This window comes from Emydura macquarii, unplaced genomic scaffold (genome assembly GCF_026122565.2).
Source record: "Emydura macquarii macquarii isolate MOO-44397 ecotype Brisbane River unplaced genomic scaffold, CSIRO-AGI_Emac_v2 contig_369, whole genome shotgun sequence".
Classification (NCBI taxonomy): domain Eukaryota; kingdom Metazoa; phylum Chordata; order Testudines; family Chelidae; genus Emydura; species Emydura macquarii.
In genome coordinates, this window is record NW_027130506.1 from 10,449,437 (window position 1) to 10,476,209 (window position 26,773).

Sequence of the window (26,773 nt, forward strand, 5' to 3'; positions counted from 1 at the left end):
TTGCAGTTTACAGATGTTTCAAAAATTAGAGCTCGTTGAGAAGGAAGGAATTTTCACAACTTTTTGTTTAATTTGTCCCTCCCCCCTGCTTTTTTTTTTTTTTTTTTTTTTTTTAAATATCAAAAAAAGTCAACCAACTCCATTACTGGCTGAAACTCAGGGGGAAGATTTCGTGAAACCATAGTAAAAAGATTTTCTAATTTAGTTTTCAACACCCAACCTTCTCCATGCTTGATAAATAAGGTAAGAATACACACTGAACTCTTAGCCTGAGGATAACGCTATTTGATTAACAAATTATTACCCTTTCTATTAACCCAGTCTCCCTGCTATTTAAATTGTTGGAAAATAAAATAAATTCTGAAAATAGTTAAAGTACTATTCTATTGTGAAAATGGTACTGAGGGATTCCCTGTTTAGTGTGTCCATGTAATTACATTTACTCATCATACAAGTGAAAGATGTTTCGCCTAAATGTTAGCTTTGCAAACTCAAACTGGGATCTGAGAGTCAAGCTGAATTCTTTCTGTCTAATGCATCATTACCATTACCATTAATAAATAATAATAATAATACCTACCTCTTATATAGCACTTTTTCAGCAATGTCAAAGCTTTTTACCAAGGAGATCAGTATTATCCCCATTTAACAGGTGGGAATACTGATGTACAGGGAAGTGAAATGACTTGCCCAAGCGCACTTGGCCCGCTAATGGCAGAAACAGAAATAGCATCCAATCTCCTAAGTGTCCGTCCAATGTTCTATCCTCTAGAACACCCTGCCCTCACCTTCTAAGCCTACTGCCTTCTGTGCACAGGTTTAGCTGAAGGCAAAAGACAAGGCAAGGGGGGTGGCCAGGTGACCCTGTACTTGGAACTTAGTTAACAACGCTATTGATGAAGACAATAACAGTTTACTCTCCCATTGTTATATAGTGTCTGCAGAGCTGACAGGAGTGAAAAACAGAGAAAATTATCTGTAACTAAAGCCAGCAGATCTGACTGAGTACAAACATGGAACAAATGTGCTGACTAGGGAGGTGCTAAGAAAGTAATTTATCATTCCCTGGTCATTTCTGTTTGGCATTTATGTATGGTGAGCTGAATGCATTTTATAAGGCACTTGTCCATATTGAGGGTGGCACAGAGCTGCTCCCACCCAAATCAGTCTTTTCTGGGGGGCCAGGAAGATGGGAAGAGATAGTATTTAGCAAGAGTTTTGCTACATTTTAAATGTTAAGAGGCTTCGTTTAGCCAAAGTGGGCAAAAGTTGGGAAAAGGTTGCTTTAATTTGCAAATATGTTATATAATTATTAACTATGGCATTAGTCACATGATTAAAATTAAGCACATGTTTAAGTGCTTTGCTGAATCAGGGCCTAACACAGCATAAGTAGCCTTGTGAAAGAGAACTGGTGGGAAAAGACCAGAACTTGTCAGCCAGATATCACCCCAGGCCAGGTAAGTGAGAACACAAAGCATGCATTGGTCTGTGTCTCCCTACTGCATTCTGTGTAAAGCATGGACAGAAAAGAAGAATCAGTGAGACACAAGTTTCCCTTTCCTGTCTCTGTTCTCTTCTGCTCCTGTGAGTTTGTTTAAAAGCAAAAATAATCTTAACTCAAATAACTAAGCCAAACTCCCCCATTCCATTGGCTCAAGGGTGTTTCCTGTTGTATTTCTTTCTGTTGTGCGCATTTAATGAATGCCTGAGCCAAGATCACTGCGGTAAAAGGAGACCAAATTCCCTTTACGTGCTCATTCTGTCCCGCAAATAAACAAACATGAAATAAAATCAACTGCTTTGATATAACAGAAGGAAAAAGGCCTCTGGGGACTGGTAACAATTACAAACCCACTATTTCACCCACCCGACATAGTTTTGGGAGTCTTTGTGGCTCAGGGAGGGATGCTCCCTCATTACGTGGCCTGGTTTCCAGGCATGCATGCACTCTTTAGGATGGTGTGCAGCTTGTTTCTCATGATGCACCCAGCCTGCTCTGTGAGCTGGTTTGAGTGAGGGAGCCATGGTCCTGCCCCACTGGGGATGATGTGCACCCAAAGGGTGCATGGAACCAGCAGTTACTGCTCTCTCTCTCCTTCTGGCCCAGGGTCTGCATTCAGGCCTGCCGGCAGCAATACCGAGCCCCAGGGCAGAAAAGTCAATGGCCCTGCACCCGTAGAAAGGGATGGCTGAGGTTTACTACCATGGGTGGCTGGTGAAGCGTCCCCTCGCAGAGGCTAGCTCCCTGTCCCACCGCTTCCACCCATGACCCTGCCCACATCCCCCCCTCTGCCCAGACCTGCCCCCTTCCCCACTCGGTGTCCCTGTTCCCCTTCATATACCCCTCTTCTCTTCCACACCTCCTTCCCCCAGGTGGTGAGTGACAGTGGGCAGGCTGAACCGAGAGGGGGAGAGAAGGGACACAGCAGCGGGGAGGCTAAGCAGTGAAGGGGGGGGCAGCCAAGTGGGGAGGGGGTGATGTCATGACCTAGTGTGGATTGTGGGGCAGGACCACGGGCGGAAGAGGCCGGACGGGAGCTAGCCTCCCCAAGGGGAAGCTTCACCTGCTGCTCATGGCCTGGGTCCTTTTAAAATTGCCAGGCCCCTGGGGGCAATTGCCCCCTTTGCCCCCAGCCCGTCTGCAGGCCTGTTGGCAACTGTTACTGGGCCTTGCACAAGATGAAGAGGTTCCCAATATTGCCAACCCCCAAAATTCAGAATTGTGCGTCAGATGCCCCAAAATCCCAAGATTGGCCCAACATCATGAGATTTCTTAAAAAACAGAGTATCTTGAGATTTTTGGTCTGCCGTTTGGGTGGTGAACACCCCTCTGAATCTCCCATCTAAGGGTGGCTTCACCTCCTCCATCCTCCTCCTTTCCTATGAAAAATGAGGAAGTCTTCTCCCTCCTCCTCCCCCCTTACCTCTCCATTTCTCCAGCACTGGGCATGGGACAGGGGGAAGAGGAGGATGATGGGCCCCAGAGCAGCAAGAGGATTGGAGATGGGGGCAGAATTGATTGCTGAATTGGTGGGACAAAGTTGATGTGGGTGTTTGAGGGGTGCATAATTAATTTCTGGGTTGAAGAATGGGCAAGTGTAGGGCTGGTGGGGCACAGAATTAATTAGAAATGTGGGGTTTGGAGAGAAGCTGGAATCAAACAAAAGGAAGTAGTTCTTCACACAACGCACAGTCAACCTGTGGAACTCACTGCCAGGGGATGTTGTGAAGGCCAAAACTATAATGGAGGTCAAAAAAAGAATTAGATAAGTTCGTGGAGGATAGGTCCATCAATGCCTATTAGACAAGATGGTCAGGGATGCAAGCCCATGCTCTGGGTAGACCTAGTCTCTGATTGTCAGAAGTGGATAACAGGGGACAGATCATTGATGATTGCCTGTTCTGTTCATTCGCTTTGAAGCACCTGGCATTGGTGCCTGTTGGAAGACAGGATACTGGGCTGGATGGACCATCGGTCTCATCCACTATGGCCGTTCTTATGTTCCCCACCATCAGGTAGCAGCAAGATCCAGGCTCACATGAATGAAATCAGAAAGGCCAAAGAACAATTGGAGTTGCAGCTAGCAAGGGACGTGAAGGGGAACAAGAAGGGTTTCTACAGGTATGTTGCCAACAAGAAGAAGATTAGGGAAAGTGTGGGCCCCTTAGAGAATGAGGGAGGCAACCTAGTGACGGAGGATGTGGAGAAAGCTGAGGTACTCAATGCCTTTTTTGCCTCTGTCTTCACAGACAAGGTCAGCTCCCAGACTACTGTACTGAGTGGCACAGAATGGGAAGGAGGCGAACATCCCGCAGTGCTGAAGAAACAGGTCCAAGACTATTTAGAAGGATTAGACATACACAAGTCCATGGGGCCGGATGCAATGCACCCGAGAGTGCTGAGGGAGTTGGCTGAGGTGATTTCAGAGCCATTGGCTATTGTCTTTGAAAGCTCGTGGCAACAGGGGGAGATCCCTGATTACTGGAAAAAAGCAAATATAGTGCCCATCTTCAAAAAAGGGAGGAAAGAGGATCCAGGGAACTACAGACCGGACAGCCTCACTTCAATCTCTGGAAAAATCATGGAGCAGGTCCTTAAGGAATCCATTTTAAGGCACTTGGAAGAGAGGAAGGTGATCAGGAACAGTCAACACGGATTCACCGAGGGAAAGTCATGCCTGACCAACCTGATTGCTTTCTATGATGAGGTGACTGGCTCTGTGGATGTAGGGAAGGCGGTGGATGTGATATACCTTGACTTTAGCAAAGCTTTTGATACTGTCTCTCACAGTATTCTTAACAGCACGTTAAAGAAGTATGGGTTGGATGAATGGACTATAAAATGGATAGAGAGCTGGCTAGAGCATAGGGCTCAACGAGTAGTGATTAATGGCTCCATGTCTAGCTGGCAACCGGTCACAAGCGGAGTTCCCCAGGGATCGGTCCTGGGGCCGATTTTGTTCAACATCTTTATTAATGATCTGGAGGATGGGGTAGATTGCACCCTCAGCAAGTTTGCGGATGACATTAAGCTGGGGGGAGTGGTAGATACCCTGGAAGGTAGGAATATGATATAGAGTGACCTAAACAAACTGGAGGACTGGGCCAAAAGAAATCTAATGAGGTTCAACAAAGAAAAGTGCAGAGTCCTCCACTTAGGAAGGAAGAATCCCATGCACAGCTATAGACTGGGGACCGACGAGCTACGCAGCAGCTCTGCAGAAAAGGACCTGGGGGTAACAGTGGATAAAAAGCTGGATATGAGTCAGCAGGGTGCCCTGGTTGTCAAAAAAGCTAATAGCATATTGGGCTGCATTAGGAGGGGCATTGCCAGCAGATCGCGGGAAGTGATTATTCCCCTCTATTCGGCATTGGCGAGGCCGCATTTAGAATATTGTGTCCAATTTTGGGCCCCCCACTACAAAAAGGATGTGGACAAGTTGGAGAGAGTCCAGCGGAGGGCAACAAAAATGATTAGGGGCTGGAGCACAGGACTTATGAGGAGAGGCTGAGGGAACTGGGCTTGTTTAGTCTGCAAAAGAGAAGAATGAGGGGGGACTTGATAGCGGCCTTTAACTACCTGAAAGGGGGTTCCAGGGAGGATGTGGCTAGGCTGTTCTCGGTGGTGGCAGATGACAGAACAAGGAGCAACAGTCTCAAGTTGCAGGGCGGGAGGTCTAGGTTGGACATTAGGAAAAAGTTTTTCACTAGGAGGGTGGTGAAGCACTGGAATGGGTTACCTAAAGAGGTGGTGGAATCTCCATCTTTAGAGGTTTTTAAGCTGAGGCTTGACAAAGCCCTGGCTGGGATGATATAGCTGAAGTTAATCCTGCTTTGAGCAGGGGGTCGGACTAGATGACCTCCTGAGGTCCCTTCCAACTCTAATATTCTTTGATTCTATACTCAGTACACTCAGGTTGTTGGCGACACTAATTGTAACACACACACACTGGAGATGGGTAAGGGGAGTTCACAAATGCGAAAACAAACCCAAAACATATAATATAGTCTTTAAAATGAAAAATCTCATGATTTGGGAGGTCATCCAATGATTTTTGAACTTTTGTTGGTGGGAACAGTGGATAGCTCACATTCACCATAATTTTTGCTTAGACACTAATTTTTAAATGGTAACCATTTCTTGCATCTGTGTGAACATGTGGGAGAGAGGACCTTATGCTAAAGTATGTTTTAAACCAACAATCATCTGTCTCGGATCTTTTCTTGGCACATCCACACATCTCTGAGAACAGGAGGCTTAATCTGGCATTTCTTGCTCAGCAAAACTCACATAAGAGTAAATGGGAATTTTTGCCTGTGTAAAAACTATAGTATCAGAGACAGACTCGAGTGATGCGGCAGCATCAGCAGGCGGAGCATAACATTTTGTTTTTATAAGAAGGGTCTACAAAAATGAGGATTATCCACCCGTTATTCAGTCATGGAAGAGAAAACCATTATTTAAATATACTATACTCGGAATCCAGAGAACTTTCCCTCAAAAGCATTTGGTCCTAAAGTCCCTTTTAATAACAAATTGGACAGGGTTCGGAGCTACTAGAATGATTCAAGCTCTGCAAAAACTTGATTAAGATGAGAAACTTAAGAAGCTCCATCTATTTTGTTTAACAAAAAGAAGGACTTGCTCATGTGGTGAACTCCTGGATCCATGGAAGTCAATGGGACTTGTGCTATTGACTATCATGAGATCAGAATTTCACCCATGTCTATAAGTACTTGCATGAGGAGAATATCTGTAACTAGAGGGCTCTTTATTATACCTGGTCTGAAAAGAAAATTTCATTCCACAGGAAATTTTGATATTTTTATATCAGTTTTTGTTCTGAATATTTTTTTTTTTAAAAAAAGCTAATATTTCCCACAACATGAGTGTTCCAAACAATTTTGGTTCAAAGAACTATCAAAATGTTTTGTTTTGACAATGTTGAATTGCTTTGCAACACTAATGTTGAAATGTTTAATTTCGATAAGGTCCAAATGTTTTGCTAATGTCAAAAGATTATAATATAAAATATTAAAATTGATGTTTTAATATAATGTAAAAGTTGAATCAAAATGATGAACAAACTTTTTTACCTAATTGAAATGAAACATTTTGACATTATTGAAAGAAAATGTTTTTTCACATCAGAAAAATGAGAGAGAAAAAATGGTTTTGCCCATCTAAAATTTTATTGAAATTGATACATTCCTGCAAAATGCTGAGGTTTTGGTGAAACTGCATTTTCTGAGGCTAAACTGTTTTTTTTTTAACCAGGTCTACTCTTTAATGTAGCAGACAAGAGACATAACAAAATCCAATGACTGGAAGGTGAACCTAAATAAATTCAGACTGGAAAAAAGGAACTTATTTTTCATGGTGAGAGGACTGAACCATTGAACAGCATACCAAGGGATGTGGTGAAGTCTGTATCACCTCAAATCAAGTTTGGATGTTTGTCTAAAAGACATGCTTTAGCTCAGCAACACTCTATGGCCTGTATAATGCAGCAGGTCAGATGAAATTATTATAATAGCCTGCTTCTGGCTTTAAAAATCTATGGAATTTCAGGTCCACTCCTGCTCTTATTAGAATCAATAGGTATCTGGCTATTGACCTTCATGATAGCAGTATTGTCCCCTTCAACTCTGAAGTGCTAGTTTGATTGTCCTACGGTTATTTAGATATATAGGGTCCAATTCAGCAATAATTTTAAGCCTGTCTTTAAGTGCTTTGCTGAGCTGAGGCCTCAGAGCTATGCTGAGTAATTAGCCTCCACATCAATCTGTCACATTTTGGGAGGATAAAAGAATCACAGAAATCCTTGATGTTTGTAATTGTATTTCACAAAATGACAAGATTTGTCAGCATAGCTGTCATTAAGTCTTTGGTTCAACAGATATTCCCAAATAAAAACGGGAGTTCTTCATGTATCCAGATAATTTCATAGCCAGGTTTCAGCTTCTTTGCCAGTTTATTTAAACCTGATAGAGAACTGAACAGTGGCAGAACAGGGGGTGGGGGGGGGGAGAGAGAGAGAGAGCGAGACCTACAATGTTTGCAGTATTGCGTCATTTAACAGGGACTGGAGAAAGCAAAGATTGCAGCAGAGAAGAGGTGGGAGATATAGGAACATACAAATTGCCATACTGGAAACATTAGGAGACAGATGTAAAAGGGAATGGGAAAAATAGCCAATATAACAGAATAAGAATGGAGTACAATGATCTGCTTAGTAAAATACCGTGGGTATGTAGAGACACCTACATTTGCCACTAAATGCTCTCTGTACAATTGTCTGAGAACTTCTGTTTTACTCTGTCCAGTGTATTAGAATATTCAGATTTGTTTTAATCATACGGTGTCATTCTGCATTAGAAGCTCCCACCGAGTATTATCTTAATTCTGTGCCAGTGGTGCCCACTTTTATTTTAGGCATGACTATACATCACATAATTGCTAAAACAAAAGCAATCTGCCGTATCTATACTGACATGACGAAAACGTGATATGAAAACATAAGTTCTCATAAAACAAATCTTGAAATACTGTTGGGGAAGAGAGATTAAACAACATTAAATAAGTGAAAGCAACTTTGAAGTAGGATTAATACCCATTACTAAAGATTTGATCATGAACTGACTTTATGTTGTCACAAGTTTTGCTTGAGTAAAGAATGCAGGATTTAGCTGTAAAAGACACATACTGACATCCAATGCACTGGTATACTTTACATAGCAAATTAGAGCAATCCTATTACTGCATCTAAGTATGTGGAGAATGACTGGGTGGCAGCAGTGAACCAAGTCAAAGTACTAGGAACTGCCATACTGGATCAGACCCATGGTCCATCAAGTCCAGTGTGCCTTTTCTCACTATAGCCAGTACCAGATGCTTCAGAGGAAGGTGCGAAAACCCCCATATTAGACAGTTATGGATAATTTGCCCTTCATGAAGGTCTCATCCAAATCCCTAAAAGTTAAAGATAGGTTTCAACCCTGACCATTAGGTTTTATCTTCCTTCCAAAATCTTTTATCATCGGTGTTAAAACTCTGAATTTTCCTGCTATCTATGTCAATGTGCAATCCCTCTTTGACAAGTTTATCTAAGCCCTGCTGACTGAAATAATACATCAGACAACAATGTGTATATTAATAACATTATTACTGGGGTTACTGCAATGTTCACTTACCACTACTTACCTAAATGCGCAGCTCATTTACTACAATGCACACTTCTTTGTTATAATTTTCAATGGTACCTTTTCAAATGGTATCTGAACTTTGCAATGAGTGAAAGGCACTATCGGACTAAAAATATACACCTCCTTAATGGTCAAAACTAAAAATGACCAATGATTGTTTTTGACAATGTCTTTTAGATTGATAAGGCACTCAGATACTAAAGAGACAGGCATGACATGAAAGACCCAGACAGACTCAGCAGGCTTTGTTCCAGTGACCATTTTCCTCCCTCATGCGTCCCACGTGCAGGTTGACAGTCAAGCTCCTAGCCACAAATACTGACACCAATCAATCTGCTGTGATAATTCAGCTCAATATTTATTTCAAATTCAATTTTATGAATAATATATTTTCATGGCTTGAACCAGATAACCGATGCACTTAAATAACGGGAGGTTTTCATCCAATTCAATGTGTCTAAAACCCAGATACAGCACAATGGTTCTGATGTTGGTAACAACCTCAGCCATTTGGGTTATACTTATGTGACCCTAGAGATTCACGATTAAGTACCTCTTCATTATTCTCGACAAACAAAGATCTCAAGGTAACTAACTTATTAGCTATGCTTCATTTGCACCCACTTTAATGTGACAAGTAATCATGCAGTTTGAAATGTTCTCTTTTTTCCTCAACACAAAAGGAGCCCAATCAGATACCAACTGGTTCCCCCCCCCTTATCTATAGTGCTAAACAGAGCAGAACAGAAGCTAAGAGGCTGGAGAAGGGAAAAGGGAAAGACCTTGAATACTAATTTCTCTATCCCTGTTCAGTTCCAAGATCTAAAGGTCATCCTCTTAGGTTTAAAGCAAACTTTGAAAAACAGGTCTAAAGAAATCTTTGCAGGCTAATATGAAAAAATAAAGTAGTTCTATTATGATCTTGACTGAATTTCTACCATCTCCTGATTTGTATTAGATAAGAGGTTTACACTTTCTACAATAAGTCTGAATTTAAGAAATCATATGTTATAAAAACACTCTTCTAACATTTTTCATTTCCAACAACCTCAATGATTATTAACGGCACCAATAAAAATAAATTCTTTTTGGTATCTCTGCATAGGAGCAACGTTTGACATTATTCACATTTTGAATATCTAGTAATCTTTTAATACTGACTTACCTAGCTTCTCTTGGTGTGGACGATTAACTTCAGAGAGTTTAAATAGGAGTTTATCACACTATGTTATAATAAAGTCTTAGTGAAAGACAAGTCTGAGAGTGGACAGGTTAGATAAGATTGCCTTAAAAAATCTTGTGAAATTGGTATTATAATCCCAAAGGCAACTAGGCTAAATGAAATAGGATCATGTGCAAGCAAATTGCCTGTGGTATGTACTGAATTGAATCCCTAAATGGAATGACTTAGCAGCAGTCCAGGTTAGGATGTGAAACCACTTTGGGCAGTAATTACTTACACTGAAAAATAGAACCGAAAAGATTTTTTCTCCTTTAAAGGGCCAGCGCCTTCCAATGTAATTAAGCTAACGTCAATGTCAACAGGTAATGGTTGAGATGCTTTAGCCCCTCAGACAAAGTCCTGGACATTTTTGGTGCTGTGGTTGAGTCATTTTGGACAACAGTGGACAAGATAGAAGACAGTGGTATAGGAAAGTTGAAATATAGCTCAACTATAGCCAACTAGATGAAACAAAATGCTTGCTGATATGGAAAACTACCTGGCCATTTTGTTAGATGAGCGATGAGGGAAGAGAAGCATTTAGAGCGTGACTATAGTGGTGGCATGAAGTCATAATGATGACACTGAATGATGTGTCACTTCTGTACCCACTACATCCAAAGAATCATGGGAGGAAATCAGAAACTCAAAGCATTCCATAACCACTTCGGTCCATAGAACTCAAAGTGCTCTACAGGCATTAATGAATTAAGCCCCAAAGCAGCCCCTATGCAACAGGGAAGTATTAGGACACTCTCCCCCCGCCCCCCCTTTATACAGAAGAGGAAAATAATGAGTAAACATTAGATCCTGGCCCTATCGAAGTTTAAAAGAGCTTTGTCATCCACTTCTATGGTGCCAGGATTTCACCCAGCGAATTTAAGATCTAAATTTCCAAAAGTGGCCTGCAATTTTGAATGCCTTTTTTTGGGGGGTGCCCAACCTAAGCCCTGATTTTCAGAGGTCTCACCCAAAACTTAAGACACCCAAAATCATAGGCTATATTTGGAAACCAGACCCTACCGGAATGACACACAACTCATTGAAGTCAATGGAAAGACTTTGACTTCCATGGGTTTTGGATCAGGCCCTTACTGACCTGCACAAGGTCATGAAGAGATTTATTCACCATTTTCAGCAAATCTCTCTTTTTGAATTCTTTATCCTTATATCATATCACAACTATGTGAGCTGGAGGAATGCTACAATGTTATCCAAATAATGCAGCAATATACTGCCACTGGGCATAACACTTTGATGTGCTACTCTATAAAGTGTGGGAAATTCAAAAAAGCCATGCTTCGCTGGATTTGAGAAAAAAAGGTTGCACTGAGTGGGATTGTCAGCTCTTTAGGAACTGGTTCACTGTGCCCAGTGCTCCGTGCCAGTTTTGTGGGGGTTCTTCTGCATACCTGCATTTAAGCACACCTGTAGAAAGCTCAATCTATTCACCTCTATATCTGCCCACCCCTTACGAATCCATCTCGCTTTTGGTGGTTGTCTCGTCAGTCACAGTAGGAAATACCTATTAGAGATGGGCTCCACCTATAAAGTTTGGATTTAAGTCTGTATCCAGATGCAAAGTTTGGAGATGTTCAGACATTGCATTTGGCGAGGCCAGCTATAGAGCGAGGGGACATGCTCAGATTCAATCTGGACCTGTATACTAACTTCACCAAGATACACAGGTGTTCAGTTCTAGGGCACTGCTTTCACCCCCATCTTGTGCATGCGTTACTCGCTATCATGTTGACACAAAACATTGGTGAAGTGATCTTTTTCCAGAGTAGCTATGGGTGCTGTATAAGTAGGGCTGTGTGTATGCATGCATCCATCTGTCTGTCCTCCTGGTAGTTAGATTACTGGTTTGGGATGTGGAAGACCAAAGTTTAAATTCATGCTCTGCCTGGTTCAGAGTGATCCGAAATGAACAATCTCTGTTCTGACTCAGGTACAACGGAGACTTGAATCATAGAATCATAGAGTTGGAAGGACCTCAGGAGGTCATCTAGTCCAACCCCCTGCTCAAAGCAGGACTAACCTCAGCTAAATAATCCTAGCCAGGGTTTTGTCAAGCCGCAGCTTAAAAACCTCTAAAGATGGAGATTCCACCATCTCCCTAGGTAACCCATTCCAGTGCTTCACCACCCTCCTAGTGAAAAACTTTTCCCTAATGTCCAACTTAGACCTCCCCCACTGCAACTTGAGACCATTGCTCCTTGTTCTGTCATCTGCCACCACTGAGAGCAGCCTAGCTCCATCTTCCCTGGAACCCCCTTTCAGGTAGTTAAAGGCCTCTATCAAATCCCCCCTCATTCTTCTCTTTTGCAGACTAAACAAGCCCAGTTCCCTCAGCCTCTCCTCATAAGTCTGGATTTCCCACATCCCAGAGCTACTGGGTTCATTATGAGTCTCTCTCTCTCTCTCTCTCAGACATTATAGATCCAGCAAAGCAGCATATTTTGGCGAAATCTCATTTTGGCAAGAATGTTCCAACCGGCTCTCTGTGGAAGTCACTTATATAATACAAGACAGCTTTTGTGAATTGTGATTGAATGCTGCAGCCTGAGTAACTTGGAAACCCCTTTTGTTGCAAGGATCTGCCTTAGCCACACAGAGATTTTATTGCCATTGACCCTTGCTCAATATCTCATCATCAAGATTGGGATGAAAGTGTCCAGGATAATGACAGACAAAAACAGCTGTAACTGAGAAAATGTGTTTTCTGGGAGCAATTCCAAATCGTTTGATGTTTGGGACGTGAAGACAATTTGACTTTCAGCAGGTTTTACATCATACATTGTTTCATCTTTGAACTTCGCAATTTTAACTTTGCCCTGCTGTGGAGTGATGCTCGGTTAACCATTGTTCTGCTACAACTTTGACACAGGGCCCATTATTAAGGACAATGCTGACTTCTCACACCAAACGCTATTCCAGTGAATTATGCGGTGCTTTCTCAGGGGTATAGTCTTTAGGCTTCATCTATGCCTCATGAGGAACAAATCCATCATTATTTCATTGTTCACTTACCAAGAGAGGAATGGAGCAGGCCACAAATGATAGCTTTTCCCCAGATTCTGCTGCATATTCACTGACGTATTGGATATATGAGCATGGAGTGCCCTTTAAATTGTATAACACCTCTAAGTAGAAATCACGTGTCAGACCAACAATATTTTCACCCAGAGGATACATCTAAATGATCTTAGAACAGGGCTGTTTTCTGGTTAGAGCAATTCGGCACTTTCTGATGTTCTACAGCGGTCCTAACCCACAAATCCCTCGGCTCCAAGGACAGAGCACAGCCACAGGAACCAAGGTCCCCAGGGGCCTTGCTGGCCCCTTCACGACATACTTTGATAAGCCCAGTTCAATGGAGAGCATCTCTGACGGTTATTTGTTTTCCCCTGCCACAAGTCCTCGTTTATTTTTAAAATATGCCACAATTCAGCTAGCTGGATTATCTTCAGAATGTCATGTGTGAAATCCTGACCCCCTTGTAGACGATTGGAGCCTTCCCATTGAGTTTTGTGAGGCTTGCATTTCACCCTGTCTTTGAAAGTCAACCAGCACTACTTACTAAATTGAAGCATTAGGTTTAGAGTGTCTAGAACTCAGCCCTTCAGACCCCCAAGGCCAATACACTAAGTCCCCATGGGGGTTTCTGTAAAGATTCCTCTGCCTCAGAACATCAGTTGATTAGAACGTCACTAAGTCCAAAGCCCATTGAAGGCAATGGGAATCTTTCCATTGATTTCAGTGGGCTTTGGAACAAGCCCTATGATAGGAATGCCCCAAATTTTCTATTTGCCATTAATAATAAATCAGATGAATAATTTCGTTATCACAGAGCTCTCATTTTAAAACAGCAGGGAATTTTCTCAAAAGCATTTTTCAAAGGATTCAATTTTCAAAGGCTAAAATATCCTGTATAAAAATGTGACTTCATACCAAAAAACGAGTCCTTTCAACCAACAGAATTCTGCAGTGCTTTAAAGCATGGAAGTGCTAAATATACTACCCATATCTCAGCTGACAAGGATCTTATAGTCTTCAACCAAAGGGAGCCCAAAGTTTTCATTAACTATGAATGGATTGTACAATGAGGGAAGAACAGTATGTAAGTCATTTCTCCTGCCCTTGTCGACAGAAACTCACCTCAATATGGAAAATATGGAGTTTGCTTCTCAGAAAGACTTTTTACCACCAGTCTTCTGAGCCACTTACCTTAACAGGACAGTTTTTCTGCACCAGCTCATGGGACAACATGAACTTGAGACTGCAACTGCCTTAGCCTTGGAAGATGGGAGGCACATTCACTCGAAGAAGATAAGAGGCAGGGACATTCTCACAGTATCCCTGGAGAAGACATATACTGGCGTCTCATCCAGGAAGCATTGCAGCAACAAAACATTGGCTTCTGCCGAGAGACACAAAAACCTACTTGGGTGGGTGGATCATATTTGCCAGGATGGTCAGTATGCTATGTAGGAATGTCGTGGGACATTTAAAAGGTCTCATCTTTAAAAGGTCTCATTGGCTCTTGCAAGGATTAGTATATCTATTGGAATGTGTCACAGGTATATTTATCAATAATATGAAAATTGCTCCGGAAAAGCACATTGATCATATTTTCCACTGCATCCACTGCATATTTACTTTTTCCAACCTGTAAAGTGCCAATGCAAATTCAGGGAATCAGCAGAACCTCAAGCTCAATTTATCTCATACATTAAGGAATTAATTTTGCCCTTTGTCACTAAGGCTATGGCTACATTGACGGCGACAAAGTCGCCGCCGTCAGATCGATTTCTCTGGATCAAATGAATGGTCAGTGAAGACCCGCACAGTCGATCCAGAAATCGACGTACTAAGACCACCTTCACAAGTGGCTTAGCGCTATGTCGACGGGAACGCGTTTCCCGTCGGCACAGTGCAGTGAAGACGACGTGCAGAAGAAGAGCAGAGAAGTCGACGGGAGTTACGCAAGTTTTTTGCGTAGCTTGCGTAACTCCCGTCGACTGCCACCGAATCCCGGAGGTAAGTGTAGACAGGGTCTAAGGTTTTTTTCATTCTTCTTCAATTGAGCACTATGTTGTTCAGAGCACCATAGCATTGTATACACATTTTCAATTATATCTGTATAAACATGTGTGATACCAAGTGGGTAGTTAGACTAATCTCAAATGTTTACTTCCTTATGGTTTCCAAGAGAAGTTGGCTAGTGATTAGATACGAGGACTGAAAATTGATAGAATCAGTGATATCCATTTGAAAGGGAGAAGTCCTAGCAATTCAGCTTTCCTTCCAGTGCAGCATTGTTCCAAACAGTACATTTATAGTGCTTTATCCAATCTAGTTGGAATGCCCATGAGAGTGAGAGTGGAGCCTGGAGATCAAACTGGTCAGGAAAGGATACTGAGAGGAAGAAAAAGAAAGACACATGGAAGGACCAGCGCTGGAAAAAGAATCAGCCACATCCCTTCTGTTGCTGCTGCTGCTTGTGTGACAGTGGGAGCAGCTGCTCAAGTTATGTATACTCCTAGGAGTCCTTCTGCTAGGTCCAGCCCTAGGACAACTTCACATGCCCTCCTGATGGCAGTCCTGCATAAATCATGAATAATCTGCAGGGGAGGGCATCTGTGGGGAGCTGGCTGGAGCCAGAATACAAATGCTAATTAATGCTGCTGATGTGACGTGCTATGTCTGAATGCCTGTTTGAGGACGGTTACAACATCTTACTACCCTGTCCAGAATTTCTTTGCTTCTTAACTTGTGTTGAGGTCTCATCCAGCCCAGCATTTCTAAGAGTCTATGATTAAACTACCCAGGCCAAATTAATCCCTGGTATAACTATGATAACTTCAGTGTGGGTATAGTAGACATGAATTTGGCATGTGCAGCAAAATCCTCTTACTTGGCAAGCTTATGTATCTGGATGATGGCCAGGGAAAAGATTCAGTGCAATTCATTTCAGTGCCTGTAAACAATGGATTAATGGCTCACCGGTTGTAGTTGTGAAATATCCATCTAAATGTCCACCCTGCGGCTGTCTGCAAGACTTTGTAATAGAATACTGCTGAGTATCTCTCTGTTCAGTTCAGTCTCTTCCCTGCCCTATTATGGTGGCTAAGCAAGTCAAACTAATGTTAAGACATTCTATGAAAATAGATGAATGCATTTGATACTGTACTATTCTTGCTATGAATGTAAGTCAGGACATAAATGTATTTGTGCTGCATGAAATCTTTAAAGCTGATAAAACTCCGACTCCAAACAAACTCAACTCAGAACTCAGAAATAACTTGTTGTCTCATTAAATAATATTGTTCATCCTATCAATATTTACTGAAATTTGGCATTAAATCAGATTGGAATTAGGCCCTTAAATTGATTTCACACCAAGGTAGCTCCATTGATCAGTTGAGTTACTCCTTATTTACACTGGTGTTTGAGTGAGATCAGAATACGGGCCAACATACTCTGTGTGCTCTGGTTTTCAGCAAACATTTGAGGTAGATTTTCACACCACGTGTTAGCTTTTGAGCAGTGTAGGTTGCTGGGTGGTAATCACATGGCTGAAGTCACATGGGCTTTTTTCTAGTTTCCGCATTTGTTCAGAGTACTCCATTTTCTCAAACAGGATCAGAAGCCAGGAGCATTCAGTTTTTCAGTGGAAGAGGTTGCATTTAGTGTGCTCTCTGTGAGCCTTGTTAAACATTTGAAATTTAACCTCCGTCAGTTGTGTGTCTCTGAAATTTCAGTACTAGACAGATATTTACAAAAGACCGATCCCTTGTCAAGATACATTCCGCTTTAGTCACTTTTTCCCCAATGAAAGTGAAAATTTACTCAGGGCTTGTCTACACAGGGAAATCAGTGTGAAAAAGCTAGGTTGTGAATTTAGAGCATAATAGCTATTCCACATTAACCTAAACCACACAAAGGCACTCTTAATTCAGGATAAGTGTGTCCAAACAGGAAGCTAGTATGGAGCAGGTATTCAGCAATAGCTATTCTGCACCAGCTATTCCAGGTTTTTTCCCCATGTAGACAGGCCTTCAGAAACCAAGCATCTGAAAGTCATGCATCCCTCCATTCTCTCACAGGAAATTCCACTGTAATGTTATGAAACAAATGTGGAAGTTTCCATACAGCCCTAGTGAATGCATTGTAACTTACCCAGCGAAGGGCAGCTGCTTCCAAATCAGCTAGTTATGCAAAAAAACACCTAAACTAAAGAAACAATGATGATTAAAATTAGACTTTAAAAATACATGAAAATGCTTTATCCCAGTGGCTAATACCACATTCATCTGTTATCAGAAAGCGCTTTGGGTGAGTTGGCATAAAACAATGCTTTGCACATACACATCACCTTTCCTCCAAGGATGTCAAAACAGAAATCATTAATAAAGCCCCACAACATCCCTGTGAGATAGGTAAGTAGCATGATACCAATTTTACAAATGAGGAAATTGAAGCACACAGAAATTAACTGATTTGCCCAGGATCGCATGGTAGAATTGGGAATAGAAGCCAGGAACCTTGACTCCCAGTCCCAAGTTTTAACCAGGAGGTAAATTTATTCTGTACAAGCAGATTCATAGCAGTTCTTTGCCAGGCCTCAGAGCCCAGGTCAATTGATGGATTCACATGGTGGGGCTAAAAATAGACTGTATTCTGAAATCCATGGGGAGGGGAGAGTCTTGGAACCTGGGCTCCAGCCTGGGCCCAGACATTGCATGCAGCGTGAGCTGGAGTCAGTTGAACCGGACTCTAAGACTCGCTGCTGTGTTTTGGGTTTTGTTTTGGGTTTTTTTGCTGGATAGACGTACCCTAAACACTTTTACGTTGTGAACATTATATTTTACATGTAACTTGATAACATTTTAACAGGATATTTAGCTGTTTCAAATTTCTGATTTTCTATTTCGAATATACTTCTTTTCCTATTACATGTATGGGAGTAAGTCATATTGCAACTGAACCAAAAGAAGATATAAATATTGGGGCCAATCCCGCCGCCTAGATGTCAATGGGATGACTTGCAGGAACGAGGAAAGTGCTCTTGATCAATCCTGCATCATCAATGGGAATTTTGCCACTGACTTCAGATGGGCGGCAGAATTAGGCTCTGTGTTCCTCAGACTTGTCTGATTCTAGCACAGATTGTAAAATTAAATGAAATTCCTACACATGATAATTGAAATTTCTATTTATTAATAAGTGGTGCAAGTTTTAAAGACAGAACATAAAAAATCAGGTAAGAAGTATTGTTTGCATAATAGATTGAAATAAACATATTAAAGTTGTTCAACAGTGCCAGAATATAAATTACACATACTGTTTAAAAATTACAATAAATAATATTATAAAGAGCACTAAAGGCCGCTTGTATAAAAGTTGTGTTCCCTTGTCAGCCAGAATCTGAAAAGCATCTTTGTAGCGTGGAGAAAATTTCAGTGAGCAAGGCACAAATACTAGTAATAATCATATGCCCTAAACTAGAAAACAAAATGCAGTTGGCTATGTTACCTTACGTCTTAGCAAGTTCTGAAGAATGAAAATTGGATCCTACTTCCACAGTTTTGCCTCACTTAGCTGCCCTGGAAATGGTTAAAAAGCTGCTTGTTAAGGATCAGATTCTGCAGCCTAAAATTTCAAAAGTGACTGGTGATTGTGCAAGGTCTCCATTTTTGGGGTGCCCAACTTAAGACACCTTAAAGGGCCCTGATTTTCAGAAGTGCTCAGGGCTAGTTCACTAAAAATCAAGCCTCTCAAAGGTGTCTTGAATTGGGCACTAGTTACTTTGGCAAAGCTGGGCCTGCGATCCATCGTGCACCTGAAAAGCCAAGCTAATTCAAAGGGAGTTTGTGGTGTCCAAGGATGCAAGATCTGTCTGTTTCTCACATATTGTGCAGTTATACAAGGACAAATTCAGTCCTGGAGTCAGTGTCCACTGTAATTCATGGAGTTATAACATGCTCCTTAATTTGCATTTTCTGACCGCTATAGCTCCCAGCCCTCCCCATTCTGATCTACAAGTGGACCCTTACAATTACATGAAGCTCATCTGAAGTCCGTAGGGCTCCATGCAAGTGTGAATTAGCATGCAGGACCTGGACCACAACTTGCAGCAATAAAACTTTTCAACTATTTCCTCCTATAGCCTTAAAAATATGGACAAAAACAGAGCAAACGTAATCCAAGGTCATTTTAGGGACAGATCTGGTGTCCTTCCACATGCTAAGGTCCTATTCATTTCTATGGAATTTATACAGACTAAACCACTGTAGGATCAAGCCTAGGAAAAGCCAATAGTCATTACTGATACTTATAATTAGATTTTTTTTAAAGGAACAAACTCCATAAATGGTCCAGGAAAGTGAGTTTGATAAAACTAGATCATTTTTTTTGGCATGTGTACCTGCAACAATGAAACATTTTAAATTTTTATTTAGGGGAAAGGCGTTTAGCTGACAACCAATCTGCAAGGATAGCTGCACAATGTAAACAGAGATGGCCTTTTCAAACAATGATACATGTGCTTTACTTGTTAGAGAGAGTCAGCGTAAAACCATAGCTTATAAAAATGTGCCTGTATCAGGAGGAATACTGCTGAGAGAATGAATCCATAGATAAAGAGAGATTAGTGATTTGTACGGGACAACCAGAACCTTCCCTGCTCCCATTGAAGTAAAGGAGGTTAGCCATTGACTTTAGGGAGACCATGACAAAAGCCTTAAATACTTGCCAATTATGGAAGATAAAAACAGTGAAATTCATATTGCAAGAAACATTGTCAAGCCTTGAAATAGATGCTAGGTCCCTAGGAGACATTAAGAATTTGCAAAGTGTGGCTTCAGACATGTCATCTTATTTAAGGCTAATTACGTGTAAACAAAGTCAGTGTCAGTCTAGACAAGGGGTTCTAAAACGGGATTGCCAGGTCATCGGGGGAGGGTTGCGAGCTGTCAGGCCCTGTGCATGCTGGGGCTCCGGCTCTCAGCCCCATACAAGGCTGACAGCCAGAGCCCTCCGGAGAGCAGCGACTGCTAGCCAGGTGCCCAGCTCTGACGGCAGAGCCACCCCCAGCAGCGGTGCAGAAGTAAGGGTGGCATGACATGTGGAGGGGAAGGGGAGGTCGTCACAGCCTGAAATATTTTCAAAGGGGGTCCTAGCAAAAAAGGGATTGAGACCCCTTGGCCTAGACTCAAGGAAGGCCTGGCCCTGCTGTAACTGTTACCAGTAAAACAAACTCCAGGTGCTAAAGGAAGAATGGTGTAAATCCACTTCAGCCCTGCTATGAAAGTTAAAGCTGCTTCAGTTGCCACTGCCAATTCAAAACCTGAACAATGTTTCTCAGAGAATATGGTGAGCTACTCTACAAAACAACACGTGGTTTTTAAGTACTGCTTTAATGCAGGCTAATAACCTTGGACACTGGACTTTATTTCACTGTGCACGAATATCTTGTCACTTCTGCGGTAAATATACAAATTACACCTATTAACCCTGCTCCATTACAGTCATATGATTAGAACCTAGGCCCAGATCCTCAAAGGTATTGAGGCTCCTAACTTCCATTAAAATCAATACTTTTGAGGCTCTGGGCCCTTGTGTCTAGTTACATTATCCATTAAGAAAAGGCACTTAGGGATAAATTTTCAGATTTTCAAATTTTCAGAACTAGCTTTCCAATTTTTTTCCATTTTGTGTGCAAACTCCCCCCCCCCACTTTTGATTGCACAAATCGGAAATGCGCGCACACACAATCCTGTAGCCAACTAACTCCCTGGCTTGCATAAGCAAAGGTCAGTCTGCATACACAAACCTGGGCGTCACACATGATTCTCGTGGGCACAGTTTTGGAGGAAGGTTTTGAAGATTTGACTCACAGGGCCAGCTCCTCAGCTGGTGTAAACTGGTGCAGCTTCATTAACTTCAATAGCGCTATGCTGAGTTACACCAAATGGGGGGCGGGGCCATACTGTACATAATAAATAATACTCAACAAGTGTAGAGTAGCTAAGTGTCCCTTCAAATTACTTTGTAGTTACACTTAGCAGTACAGATGGCGCCAAGATGCAAAGACTGAATCTGGTAGTTCCCAAAAGGCTTGGGCATGAATGAGTCTGGGATCTTGGTTTAGTCCATACAGGAGACTCAAAGTGTAGGTGCTTCTCTGCTGAGTAGGCAACACAACAACAAGGAACTAACCTGCTTTTCTGATTTGGACAACAAGCGATAGTACTTCCTGTTTCATTATTATGGCACTACCTACTATTTCCTGGCCACACTACCCTGTAAGGAAAGGGTGATATTTGTGCACTGTAAAATACAGTATTACAACTCGGCCAATTCTAGAGAGAACTTCCCCAGCTTTTCCTCAGTCTTCGCTCAGGCTAAATCCCACTGATTTCGATGGAGGGTTACATGACTGAGCAAGAGTTTAAGCATTTAGCCCCTTGCTATTCAAAGTAAATGACCCTGTTTTATCGAGGAATTATGCTGTTGTTACATTGTGATTGTAATGCTATGCAGTGTCCTGATTCTAACTGGCTGACATGGTCTTACACTGATACATGATCTACGTATGTTAAAATATCTTTATTTTCCTCTGGTCAACAGCGATGCTAACCCTGAAATGATAAATTAGTGCAGGCTAAATCAGCCCTCGTGTGGGTGCAGGCATGTGCTGACATGCAAAAGCAACATTGATGTACACCCATATTCCCAACCCAACAGCTGCTCCATGCAGAGGGCTTCTACCTAGGTTACTCTGAAAGGAGGACTGAGTTGTGTCAGATCTGTGAAGTGTGATAGGCAACAAACATTAAAATGTGCAAACCAGGCCTTCTGAATGCAGAATTCTGCCTCCTCCCACCTCTGCTACAGACGACCCAAAGATTTCAACCCTGTGGACTTCAGAGGATCCCAGCAGTTATGCCCGGCCTAGACATATATTTAATTACAATCAAATATTCAGAGGCAGCTCTAATCGGATAGAATATCATTAATATTTAACTGTGTGGCTGCGTCTGCCTTACCCTGTGTTACCATGCTATGCATTGTTCCCCCTTTTAAACAGTAAAATTCTCTGATGCTGCATATCAAATCAAATTAATGCTCATAGCCCAGTGCTGAAAGTTCTGTTTTAAGGCAATTGAACTACTAAGTTCAGACACTGTAGGGTAGTAAGTGATGTTCCCCTCCCCTCCCTTTAGGGCTGCATTGCAATACCTAGATATGCAATAGTGGCTAAACCAAACTCTTACCCTGACTTAGTTTGTTTCCTTCAAATAATGGCCCATTAAGATTAAAGTATTTAGTTTGTTTCTTTTTTTAGAGCATTCTGTACTCTGACACATTCCACATTTTTTTTTAAATACTCTAACTCGCTAAAATCAGTGACGTCTAACATTCATCAAGATTTAATCCTGAAAAGGTTTAGTTCTATGTTACTGCACTGGCTTAGGGCTAGATCGTGGCTTTTAAAGCCTGAACTGCAATGCAGAGGGATGAAATGAGGTGAGAGGGGCACAGAGGTTCAATCTATGGATACATTCTGATCCAAATTTTCCAAAGTGGTCTCTAATTTTGGGTGCTGTCAGTTTTGGTGGCCCAGTTTTAGACACAAAGGGCCTAATTTTCAAAGGGGCTGAGCATTCATAACTTCAACAAGAGCTGCAGGTGTTTTGCATCTCTGAAAAATCAAGGATATTTGTCTTGTAACTAATAACATACAATTTCATTTGGTCATGGAACAGTGCAACAGTATTATAAACAGAGGCAGAGCTTTTCATTCAACCATCACACAGAAGGGACAAATCCACTGCCAGGCACTAGTGTAACATAAAGCACAGCTTCAAGTTCAGTGCAGGTACTTCCAAGAATCACGGATGCCACCTCGAAAACTTGTGAAAATGCCCTAATTGAAATCAGTTCTACCTAAGCCAAATATTTTCTATAGGTCTCTCATTTGGGATGTGTAACGGAACCAAACACAGAACATCTGTTGAAATCAATAGCTCTTCTGTACACAAAATGGCAACAGAAATCAGGCCTCTTGTTATTACAGCCATTAGCCTAAGAACAGAACATCTGCACATATTGAACCCCATCTTAGCTGGTGTAATTGGCCCAGCTCCATTTACTTGGATGGAGCTAGGCCAATTTACTCTAAGTGAAGATCTAGCTCGCAATGAATTCCTCACCTGCAGTCATTAATAGGCCAGATCCCCAGCTGGGATAAAAGGTGCAGCCTCATTGACTTGAGTGGAACTCAAACGATTTGAACTAGCTGAAGATCTGGCCGTGAAGTGATGGATTATGTTTTCAGCAGCAGAAGCAGACAAACTCTTGAGGGGGAAGAAAAAAAAAAGATCCTATATTCTTTCAGATGGTTATGAAGAATGAGAAAAGACAAAAGGGGGAAAAAAAACCCTAAAACACAAGTAGAACGGTTCCTAAATGAAATGATTTTCATGAGATATCAGCGACTCCTTGAAGTGCCAATAAACAGACACAAGGGTTGATAGGCAAAAACCAACAAGGAACCTTTCTCCTGAAGCACTCTGTGTAACATGCGTGTGTGACACCCAACTGTGCAGATGCTGACTGGAAAACAAGTCTTACCCTGCTATAGGACCGTGTGTGCTAACAACGCTCAGCTTGATCCCTGCAGTATAGTTCCAGCAACACACCCCACAAAGTTCAGTGAATTGTAGCTTTGGGAGCCAAATCCTTATGTCCTTACTCGGGCAAAACTTTCAGTGTGCCCCATCTCGAGGAAACTATGTTAAGGGTCAGATGGTGTCTGGTCCTCATGGGGGTGGACATTGAGGGAGAAAAGCTTCGTGATAGGCAGGGGAACCATAGCTCTAACTCTACTTCCAGACACCAGTTCTGCAGGTAAAGGGGAGGGCATGGGGCAGGTAGGTAGGTTGTCATCACAAGATAAGTTGCAACAATTACAGTGGTGACCAGAACTAACTTCCTTATTAACAGGTAAGATCTAATAGGAGTCACTGGGATATCTCACTGTCACTGTGTTTCATATCAGGTCGCCACGAGATACAGAGTAACCTCTTGATATATTTCACAGTAACTCCATAGTCCTCGTGGGTCATCACTCTAATACTCAGGACCAGTTCCTGTTGCTAATACCTGGCAGGTGTGGACAGAGGCACACATCCTCAAAGGTAGGTAGGCTTCTCACTTCCACTGAAATCAATGGGAGTTAGGTGCTCAAGTACCTTTGAGGGTCTGGGCTGGAGTCTGTTTAGCGCCACTTCATAAGGAGGGAAGGCACTAGGATCCGGTGATGAGCCACGTCAGATACCACACCCCCTCCACGAGTCGGAGCCCTGCTCTGCTGGGAACTCCCATGTCCCAGCACACAGGGTGCGCTTCAGCAGAATAGGTCTAGAGTATATGTCCTTGTTCCTATGATCCACTGTTCCCTCAGATGTGGTGACTCCAGCCACAAGGCTGGAACGGCCTCCAAGCAATGGCTCCACTGTTGCCCCATGGCTTTGTGGGAAAGTTTCTTCCCCCCCCTTCCCATTCAAAAAAGCTGCTTTGCCCAGTTGAGATACCTGGATGGGTCAGGGAAGTGGATCTGCCCCAGTTTGCTCAAGGCTGAGTTCATGATCATGGCATTGTTTATAAATATGTCATACATTTATTTAGATTGGTCCATTTACACAGGAAACAATAGGCCATTTCCTGCTAATATCCTGAATGTGGAACTCCCATTAAATAGTGTAGTTGTACTTTGAGCTTTATAAACACCAGTGAATTGAATCAGTAATCAGTAAAAGAACTAGGAATAAAACCCAGGAGTTCCCTACTTTCTTTTGCAGATGATGGTAGTTTTGTACCAATCTCAGTGGGAAGTTTGGCCCTATTACAAATAAATACAATTAGCAAACTATTTTCTAGAAAGTAAGATTGATTGTAATCACACTGGTGACAGTTTGATAACCTCTGATGGAGATTTTCAAAGCAGTAGTCAAGGGGATTTAGATTTGTAACTTGCATTAATGGAATACACGTTTCTAATTCACCCAAGTGACTTTGCAAATCTCAAACTGTCCCTCATTTCTGTTTTACACTGCATTTGATATACTGATACTTGATGACAGGGGGCATGAGAAATCTTTCAGCTAAAGAAATCATGTTAAATCAGTAATACACTTTGATTCAACCTTTTCCCTATTAAAAATTTTGGAAGATTTTGGCTAGTTTAGATAGAGAATGATTCATTTGCATTGGAAAACAAGTGTTGCTATGGAGCAGACAATTTATACATATTTCCACATAGGGACATTGCTCTTGAAACTATTTTTACTTTGTTGCTCTGTTTACAAAAAGTAGCATGAACTATCAAGTCTTGCCTGGCATTGATCCAACTCTCATTATATTGAAGAACATCAGATAGATATGTATCACAGAAGAAATCAGCTGTACCATTATATAGTGTAAAGTCATGCAAACCATGCGCAAAACTATGCTGCTTAGTTTTGGTAGCATGAAAAAAACTGCATTAGTAAATTGTACGAAATGGTGCAGAATGACTACCACTAATAGCACATGCATCTTATGCAGCCATCAGTGTTTTGAACTAGTAAGCTTTGGGTGTACGGTATGTGAGATATACAAAGTATGTTTACATTACATGGAGAAGTCAACCAGTGACCGCCCCCCCAAACTACTTTTAAACTGGCTTGTTTGAAGGAGTCCATATTGAATCTGAAATCCCATCCCCCGTTGAAGACAGAGGCATGGAGCCACTTGGTGTAAAAGGGTCAGTATCTGTGTCTGTTTCGCCCTCTGCTAGGTAGCGTTTCTCTCTCATCCAGGCTGATCCCCCGTTTGGACCAAAAGGGAAGTCTTCTTTGTCTTGGGAGATACTGAATCCACTTGGTGAGCGCTCAAGCTCCTCGTGGTTGACGGAGAGAAGGGATAATGGGGTGTCGCTGTCTCTTGTTAAGCTCCTTTTCTGCCTTGGAGAAATCCTATCGGAATCGGGGCTCTGCAGGTCCCCTCGGGACTGGTACCTAACTCGGGAGTCAATTAATGTGAGTATAGGCAAAACTGTTGGCCTTTCTGCATATGAAGTCGAAGAAGGCATGGCTTGCAAATTGCCAGAGTTTTGCCCAACTAATGAAAAAGGGCATGAATAATTCATTGGATCCTGTGCTACGAAACCATATGGACTGACTTTGTGCACTGGAACCTGGTGGAAGTTATAAGGAGTTTCATGAGTGCAAGGCTCTGAGTATTTGTAGATTATGTTTTTCAATTCAGAGTATCTGTTTTCCTCTCTCTTTTCTTCTACTGGAGAGGCAGCTTCTTTCAATGGACACAACTCAGTGACGTGTACTTGCAGCTGCTCCATATGCTGCATGTGCATATCTACTAGAAAATCCAGTTTCTTCCCCATGTCATGAACCTGAAAAATAATAGTTATCAAATTTAAAATGGTTCATAGCTAGTCATTCCATGCAACAAACATCAGTTGTTTCCACTGGCACATTTTCCCCAGCACTAATGTGCTACAACTGTGGTTTGTCACAAAAGCAGCTATAGGAGAATGATGTGATTTTCTCACTGGAACCTGTGGGTGCAAAGTATGTTTTAGCCGCCTTGTCCCTTTACTTTAACCTGCTTTATATGACTCATGAACTCAAAGACAACAAACTTCTTTCTTTTTTTTCAGTTCTAGGCCAGTGGTTTAAACCCAGCAAATATAAACAGTGATCAAAAGTTGTTGCCATCTATGCACATTTGGTGGTCTGAGTCCAGTTTCCAATGGGCAAGTGTCATATC

The 26,773-nt window shown here is 42.0% G+C and overlaps 2 protein-coding genes across 2 annotated transcripts in view; both read right to left on the reverse strand.

The window, feature by feature from the left end:
• Positions 1-9,962, reverse strand: part of HHLA1 (HHLA1 neighbor of OC90) — a 51,271-nt gene extending 41,309 nt beyond the window's left edge. Inside the window, exon 1 of the mRNA XM_067530368.1 lies at positions 9,875-9,962. The gene's annotated coding sequence lies outside the window, so the exon portion shown is untranslated. The remainder of the gene's footprint in view (positions 1-9,874) is intronic.
• Positions 9,963-24,640: 14,678 nt separating this feature from the next.
• KCNQ3 (potassium voltage-gated channel subfamily Q member 3) overlaps positions 24,641-26,773 on the reverse strand; it is a 246,730-nt gene continuing 244,597 nt past the window's right edge. Inside the window, exon 16 of the mRNA XM_067531555.1 lies at positions 24,641-26,396. Coding sequence (XP_067387656.1) covers positions 25,659-26,396 — 738 coding nt within the window. The 3' untranslated portion in view covers positions 24,641-25,658. The remainder of the gene's footprint in view (positions 26,397-26,773) is intronic.